The sequence below is a fragment of the Macrobrachium rosenbergii genome, chromosome 3, assembly GCF_040412425.1.
Source record: "Macrobrachium rosenbergii isolate ZJJX-2024 chromosome 3, ASM4041242v1, whole genome shotgun sequence".
Lineage (NCBI taxonomy): Eukaryota > Metazoa > Arthropoda > Malacostraca > Decapoda > Palaemonidae > Macrobrachium > Macrobrachium rosenbergii.
The window spans coordinates 35,336,477-35,345,832 of NC_089743.1; the positions used below are offsets into that span (position 1 = coordinate 35,336,477).

Genomic DNA, 9,356 nt, shown 5'->3' on the forward strand with positions numbered 1-9,356 from the left:
CACCGAAAATAGATCGATCTTTTGGTGGTCTCGGTATAATGCTGTATGAGCCGCGTCCACTGAAACTCTAACCATGGCCCGGTGATGGCCTATCCTGTATCGTTGTCAGAAGCACGATTATGGCTAACTTTTACCTTAAATAAAATAAAAACTACTGAGGCTACAGGGCTGCAGCTTTGTATGTTTGATGACTGGAGGGTGGATGATCAACATACCAATTTGCCGCCCTCTAGCCTCAGTAGTTTTCAAGATCCGAGGGTGGACAGAAAAAAGTGCGGACGGGCAGACAAAGCCGGCACAATAGTTTTCTTTTACAGAAAACTAATTAAAGGATTGTTAAATAGGCTGCACTACAAAAACAGCAAAAAATAGCTGTTTTAAAACAAAAGTACAAGTATACATTAATAAATATTTAATAGCAAAAACGACACAAGGAAATATCACCATGTATATTAAAGAAAGACTTATAACTGCCAGAAGTCTTAAATCTATTTACACATTTACCTACATTTTCATCTGTTTCTTTATTCATTTACTAATCTATTTTTTTCCTCTTCTAATAACTGACCTTTTTTTTCTGCACATTCTATTACCATCTGTTACTTCTTTCAAATGAACAGCATAACATTCTTTGGAAGCTTCAATTTCAAGTCGATGGCTCCTTGTAGGCTTGTTCCATGTGAATAGCTTTCATCTTCTGAATAATAACAATAATAATTATACTTATCATTATGAGCAGTGAAGATCTGTTAAGCTGGTTGAAATGCAATTAATTCTAAGCCCCAGGAAGTGGTATGTAATTGATACAAGATGGATTAAAGTGGAAAAAAACAACGCCTTCAAAGTGTGGATATCGTTTTGAGGTGCCTCAGGCTACACCTTAAAAGGAGAAGACAATATTATACTAGAGAATTGAACAAGAACGCAGTCCTCTTATGCTCTAATGATAACTGGAAAATAGAGGTATGATTATTCTGATAAATTTCCTTGAACTGCTGTACAATGTCTGTCTGAGATTATAGTTAAAGTACCACACTTTTAAGGGGTTGTTAAATATTCTTTGTTGGAGGTAACTGACTTTTTAATAACTCATTTATATTTTATCATGAAATTCATCTTGGAAAAATTCTTATAATGAAATTCATCCTAAATAGGAATCATACATCGTGAAATTCGTCTTAAGGAAAATTTATATAATAAAATTCGTGATAATCTCCTTCAGTTGCGACGTTTCAGAATTTTAAATAATTCACTGAGTTTTAGTTTTCTGTAAAAGAAAACTATTGTGCCGGCTTTGTCTGTCCGTCCGCACTTTTTTCCGTCCACCCTCAGATCTTAAAAACTACTGAGGCTACAGTGCTGCAAATTGGTATGTTGGTCATCCACCTTTCAGTCATCAAACATACCAAATTGCAGCCCTTTAGCCTCCTCAGTAGTGCGTCTGGCAAAGATATAAGTCAGGCCACAACCGGGCCGTGGTTAAAGTTTCATGGGCCGCGGCTCATACAGCATTATACCGATACCGCCGAAAGATAGATTTATTTTCGGTGTCCTTGATTATACGATGTACAGAAAACTCGACTGCGCCGATGAAACTTCGGCGCATTTTTTTACTTGTTCTGTGAACTACTAGAATTATCTGCACCAAAATTCGAAGCTTCAACATAACAGAAACCGCTTTTCATTGGAAAATACATACACTTATAACTAACTTATAATAATTTTATTTACACCAAAATATATTTACTCCTTCAGCGAACGTAATTTGCTTTCAAAAGAAACGTAACATGGGAGGAAATTAAAGCCGTTAAATATAAATATTTCTTTGGACTTCTGAGCAAGAATTCTTCAGCAGAATTCATTTCCTGAACGGCCTTCTTCTGTACTAGATCTGAATGCAGGTTAATGAGACCCACATATGAATAAGCAGGCAACCCATGGAGGTTGAGGGAGGTGGGGGGTGGGGAGCAACCCACAGGTGGCTTTCAAAGAGGTATTTTGAAAACTACTCTGGCGTGGAGCCTTGGAGCCTCTCGTCAGCTTGTGGGGAAAGAAACGAATTAATTTTTATCTCAAATGTGTATATGAATGGAAAACAACATTTTGAATGAAATTAACATACCACAGCTCCATGAACTCTCAGACGAAGGCTTTTAAAAATGATGCATCTTCTTACATTTTTATCTATTCATTTATTAATTTGCCAATTCATGTTTTCTTTTCTAATAACTGATCTCTACATTCTGTATTTCCTTATTACCTTCTGTTACTTCTTTCAACTGAATACCAAGTTCTGTGGAACCTTGAATTTCATAAATATGCTTCTTAGCAAATTCTGTTTTTCAAGGTATTTAACTTTTGTTTTTCCACAACTGATCCATTTCTCCCTAGCTCTCTCTCTCTCTTTGTGAACGTGTTAGAGCAAAGTAACCTTTCTATCTCTCTCTCTCTATCTCAAATCCATTTCTCTCCGGCCCCAGCTATCTCCCTTTCTTTATCTCTCTCTCTTTGAAAATATATTAGAGCAAAGTGAATTTCTCTCTCTCTCTCAAATCTTTTTTTTCCTTACCCCACCTCTATCTCTCTGTTTATGCGTCTCTTTGTGAATGTGTTTGAGCAAAGTTCCTTTCTCTCTCTCTCTCTCTCTCTCTCTTTGTTTATAACTCTCTTGGTGAATGTGTTAGAACAAAGTGATCTCTCTCTCTCTCTCTTTGTGAAGCTGTTAGAGCAAAGTGACCTTTTCTCTCTCTCTCTCTCTCTCTCTCTCTCTCTCTCTCTCTCTCTCTCTCTATGAATGTGTCAGGGGAACCCAATTTTCTGAAATCGTTTATAAATCGCGGGCCGTAATCCACTTCGGTTCATTAAAGAGAAATATGAGTCAATAAAGTTGCCTTTACGGGGATAAAATTCTTTACTCCTTGTAGTGGAGCAAAAATGAGAATAAAAAAAGAGAGAAAAAAAAAATCTCATATACGTCACATCAATTTCTCCTAATAATAACCCTAAACTGATAAAGCGAGGTGTTGTGAATGTAGATTATTCTTTCGGCTAAGGCGACGTGTTTTTGTTGTTCTGGGCAACAAAAATAATTGATAGTGTCGCTGCCAACATCATTATTATCAATTAGCAGAGTTCTACAGTTATTTTCAAAACATTTTTTGCTTATTTTTACATATAAAAGAGACGCGTGATGAAACTGTTTTCCTCGTAATGATAAAGTTTTTGTTGTTCTTGGTACAAAAAATAAATGCTTGTCTCGCCATCAACATCATTATCAACCAGCAGAGTTCTACAGAAGTTTTTAAGACATTTTTCGCTTATTTTTTGTATAAAAGAGACGCGTAATGAAACTGTTTTTCACGTAATGATGAAGTTTAGCAGATGTAAAAAGTTGTGTTTTCGCTTTTAGGGGCAAAACATTTTCAGGGCTGTGTACCTGTTTTTCGTTGGTTTTCTCCCTGATATTTTTGAGTAATTTTTATTATAGATTATTACGTGTTAGACCCCGGCAGAATAATTTCAGCTTACGAAGTCATCGGTGTCGTTCTTAAATACCTTTTTTCTTGGGGGAACGTTACAAGATATTTTCATTTCTGCAAGCTGGAAATTGATAAGAAAAGGTTCAAACTGTTCAGTGTTAGGAAGCCTTAAACTTCAAATATTTAGAAATGTATGGCTACAATTAAGGCTGAGGTCAATATATATATATATTATATATATATATATATATATATATATATATATATATATATATATATATATATATATATATATATATATATATATATATAGAGGACATTAAATTTCAAATACTTAGAAATGTATGGCTACAATTAAGGCTGAGGTCAATATATATATATATATATATATATATATATATATATATATATATATATATATATATATAGATAGATAGATAGAGGAAGCCTTAAATTTCAAATACTTAGAAATGTATGGCTACAATTAAAAGCTGAGCTCAATATATATATATATATATATATATATATATATATATATATATATATGTGTACACATATTAATATACATACATATATGTAAATATATATATATATATATATATATATATATATATATATATATATATATATACATATGTATGTATATATATATATATATATATATATATATATATATATATATATATATATACAGTATATATATATATATATATATATATATATATATATATATATATATATATATATATATATATATATATATATATATATATATATATTTACATATATGTATGTATATTAATATGTGTATATATATATATATATATATATATATATATATATATATATATATATATATATATATATATATATATATATATATATATATATCCAGACAAGAAATACATTAAAAATTCTGCAGATACTTTTAGAAAGCCCCCAAATAAGAAGAAAGAGATGCATCAGCATCGATATTTGAGAAATGACGACAAAATATAGTTAACTTATCATTGTTATGTAACTTTTGCGTCATATACAGTGATTTTGTAACTCACGTATTCATCTTTTTTTTTTTATCAGAACAAAACCAAGAAATGAAGCTATACTCGAATGTATCAGGTACAGAAACCCACTTTTATTTTTTCTGTATCACTGAGGTTTTACGAACAATTACTTCTTCTATTTGAAATCTTCCGAGTAAAGAGACCGCCCAACTTTGCTTCCGAAATTTACGCATCACCTAATTTCCAGAGATGTAATATCTTTAGTATTTTATAATATTGCGCTCATTTCCCAATTGCCAGGTGGGGTGTCTGTAGGGCTGAGATGCGGTGAGGTGGAGTGTCTGTAGGGGTGAGATGGTGTGAGGTAAGATGACTGTAACGGTGAGATAAGATGAGGTGGGGTGTCTGTAGGGGCGAGTTGAGATAAGGTGGGGTGCCTGTAGGGGTGAGATTGGGTGAGCTGCAGTGTCTATAGGGGTGAGATGAGATGAGGTGGGGTGTCTGTAGGAGTGAGATGTGATGAGGTGGTGAGATGAGATGAGGTGGGGTGTCTGTAGGGGTGAGATGGGGTGAGCTGCAGTGTCTGTATAGGTGAGGTGGGATGAGGTGGGGTATCTGTAGGGATGAGTTGAGATGAGGCGGGGTGAGATGGGGTGAGCTGCAGTGTCTGTTGGGGTGAGATGGGGTGAGCTGCAGTGTGTGTGTAGGCGAGATGGGATGAGGTCGGGTATCTGTAGGGGTGAGACTGGATGAGGTGGGGTGTCTGTAGGTGTGAGATGGGATGAGGTGGGGTGTTTTTAGGGGTGAGATGGGGTGAAGTGGGGTGTCTGTAGGGGTGAGATAAGGTGAGGTAGGGTGACTGTAAGGGTGAGATGAGATGAGGTCGGGAGTCTGTAGGAGTGAGATGGGGTGAGGTCGGGTGTCTATAGGGGCAATATTGAATGAAGAGGGTTGTCTGTAGGGGTAAGATGGGGTGAAGTAGGGTGACTGTAGGGGTAAGATGAGATGAAGTGGGATGTCTGTAGAGGTAAGATGGGATGAGGTGGGGGTGTCTTTAGGGGTGAGCTGGGGAGAGGTGAGGGAGTGATATAGAGGGCATTAACTACCAAATATTTACTTTTGCAATCCTCTGCTGACATTTTTCAAAGCTGTCACCTCACGTAATTAAAAATTCATGGACTTAGCTGTTATGAGCGGGCTTGCTATTCCGTTACTATTGATTATAACTGTTATGTTCAACTATAATGGAATAACAATTCTGTTCATAACAGTGAAGCTCATGAATTTGTAATTAAGTGAGGTGACAACTTTAAAATGTAAGCAAAGCATTACATAAGTAAATGTTTATAAGCTTATACCTACCTTTATACCAGTTCACTACCTCACCCGACATCACACATCACCCCACCTCACCCTTATAGATACCTCACCCCACCCATCTCACCCCTGCAGACACCCCATCTCACCCCTATAGAAACTCCACCTCACCCCATCCCATCCCTAGAGACACCCCACATCACACCTCACTTCAACCCTAAAGATACCCCACTTCAACCCACCTCACCCCTATAGGCACCTCACCTCAGGCCTGCAGACACCCCTGCAGACACTCCACCTCACCCCTAAAGACACCCCACTTTACTCCACCTCCCCCCTAGAGACACCCCACATCACACCTACAGACACTCCATCTCACCCTTACAGACACTCCACCTCACCCTTACAAACACCTCACCTAGCCCTTACGGACACCCCACCTCACCCCTACAGACACCTCACCTCACCCTTACAGACAACCCACCTCACCCCTACAGACACCTCACTTCACCCTTACAGACACCCCACCTCACAACTACAGACATCCCAGCTCACCCTTACAGACTCCCACTCACCCCTACAGACATCTCACCTCACCCCTACAGACATCTCACCTCAGCCCTACAGACACCTCGCCTCACCCCACCTCACCCTTGCAGACACCCCACTTCAGCCCACCTTCCCCCTAGAGACACCCGACATCACACCTACAGACACCCTACCTTATCCCACCTTATCACAATAGAAACCCCACCCTCATCTGCAGACACCTCACCTCACCCCTACAGACACCTCACCTCACCCCTACAGACACCACACCTCACCCCTACAGACACCCTGCCTCACCCCAACTCACCCCTACAGATACCCCACCTCACCCCTGCAGACACCCCACCTCCCCCCTTAAAGCACCCTACATCACACCTACATACACCCCACCTTATCCCTATAGAAACCCCACCTGGCGCTCTCTTTGATTCCGTTGTCTTTTGTATAAGGAACCTTGGCTGAGTTCTCTTCCTTCAGGGAGATAAGAAGGTCGGCTTCCTCGAGGGATCTTGTTATCATGTGTTTTATTCCAAAATATTTTCTGCTCTTTCATAAATCCGCTTCCCAAGACTCAGCATTTGGTTTCGTAAAGGTCTGACACGAGAATCTATTCAGAAATACGATTTTATTATGATTTTCCTCAGATAACTGACTACACTTTCTATTCAGATCTGTTTCAGGAACCCCAGGGGATGGTGCTCTCAGTGCACCTCACGTGGTGAACTGTATGCGTTCCTCTTTAACCAATTCGTCTTGTCAAACGAAAATAATAAAAATAAAAGATTCGTTTCTTCACAAAATATTCAAGCAAGATTTGTTTCATCTTCCCAAATTCCAGCCCTTCCTCTCTCTCTCTTTCACGTTTTAGTCTTCCCCTTTTCCTCTCTCTTTCGCTCTCTCTCTCTTTAACAATTCCCTCTCATGCTTTCTCTTCATCCGTTCAACTTTCCTCGATGAAAGTTGTGTTCACGTCCCTCCATGCTATGAGTTTGAGAACAGGTTTCTCCTTTGCTTTCCGGGAGCTTGCTTTCATTTTGCTTTCCATTTAACCCTGGCTCTCTCTCTCTACCATCGACCTTAACTATTTTTTTGTCAGAAGATTTAAAGGTACAAAACATATGGGAAGTCTGAATTTAATTAAAGGCTATTTGCTTAACCTGTCATATGATGAGAGAACCTTAGTTAATAACGCATTTATTAACGAAACTTAATGGGTATGGATTCACATAACGGTCTGTTATATAATGAGAGAACCTCAGTTAATAACGCATTTAATAACGACTTATAACTCAGGGATTACGTTAAAGTTACTAAAATAATAATATTAATATCGATCTTTTTAGTTTTCTGAAGTGAAAGCTATTGTGCAGGCTGTCCGTTCGCTCTTTTTTCTGTCCGCCCTCAGATCTTAAAAACTACTGAGTCTAGAGGGCTGCAAACTGGTATGTTGATCATCCACCCTCCAGTCATGAAACATACCAAATTGCAGCCCGCTAAGCAGCCCGTTAGCCAAAATCGTGCGTCTGGCAACGATATAGCAAAGGCCACCACCGGGCTGTAGTTAAAGTTTCATGGACCGCGGCTCATACAGCGTAATACCGAGACTGCCGAATGATAGATCTATTTTCGGTGGCCTTGATTAGCCTATACGATGTACAGAAAACTCGATTGTGCCGGAAAAACTTCGGCTCATTCTTTACTTACTTTCATAAGAAAACCAAACACAGAGAGGTCCTTTATTCCTCACACTGTTGGGCTGTGGAACAGTCTCCTTGAGGATGCTGTGCAACTGGAACCTCAGAATTTCAGGCGAAGATTCAGTGCATTACTACCTTAATACAATTCTCCTTCTATTTCACAATTCACTTAAATTTATTGATCAAATCGTTATTTTATATTTTCTTTTCTAATGACTGATCTCTTCTTTCTGTATTTCATATTACATTCTTTTACTTCTTTCAGATGGACGCTTGAATTTCAAGTCAATGGCCTCTTTGGTGGGCTTGTTCCATATCAGTAGGGCTCGTCTTCTGAATAATAATAATAATAATAATAATAATAATAATAATAATAATAATAATAATAATAATAATAATAATAATAATAATAATAATAAATAGGGTTCGTCTTCTGGAATAATCTGGTTCAATTCTAAAAAGCGGTTTCAGCTATCTGGTGGGTAGACTCGTTAAATCATTCCATTTACACTAAGTCCGATGGTTAAATCTGAATTACGTACAGTATATTGAAGTAGGTCTAATTACATATATATAAAATTTAATATGTAGGATCAAATCGCTGCCAAACAAAAAAACATTATTTATTTTAAATTATTTTACACAGGTAAATTTACTGGCTAAACCCCTGTTTTGGGAATCTAGGAATCCATTAAACTTATTTAAATCACAGTATATTACAGTGATTAAATATTTATAAAAACTAAGATGGAGGACCAATATGGCTGACAAACTACAAATAATCATCATCATTTTTTTCAACTCATATTACAGAAGTAAACTTGGCAGCGATTTGATCCTCCATATTAAATTTTATATGTATGTAATTAGACCTACTTCAATATACTGTACTTAATTCAGATATGCTATTTGGATTCCCAAATCACCAAAACAGGTGTCTAGAAACTAAATTTACCTGTATAAAATAAATTAGAATGAATAATGGAGGTTTTCATAGTATGGCGACCATATTGGTCCGCCATCTTGGAGGTGTGAGTATTTAATCATCACTTTAATATAATGCAGATATGCTAATTGGGCTTTCAGATCCCCAAAATAAGAAGTTAGGCACCAGCATTACTTATCTAGTTTGAATAATGAATAGTAACGGGCATTTTAAGGATTTAGAGGCTATTATAGACGCCATCCTGGAAATCAGACCTTTTGCATGGTCAGATTGTGGTAGACTTTTGATATGCTATTAAGCACACCTGATACTAAAATAACTAGTTGAGAAACCTTTCGTGGCAATTTTTTTGAGGTCAAACCTT

The 9,356-nt window shown here is 37.3% G+C and overlaps 1 protein-coding gene across 1 annotated transcript; it reads right to left on the bottom strand.

Moving 5' to 3' along the window:
- Window positions 1-4,765: 4,765 nt before the first annotated feature.
- Window positions 4,766-6,868, bottom strand: LOC136850828 (uncharacterized). The gene is made up of 2 exons (XM_067124853.1): window positions 6,740-6,868; window positions 4,766-5,548 (listed from the first exon to the last, which is right to left on the bottom strand). The coding sequence occupies exons 1-2, from the start codon at window positions 6,866-6,868 to the stop codon at window positions 4,766-4,768; spliced, it is 912 nt and encodes a 303-aa protein (XP_066980954.1).
- Between the last annotated feature and the right edge of the window lie 2,488 nt (window positions 6,869-9,356).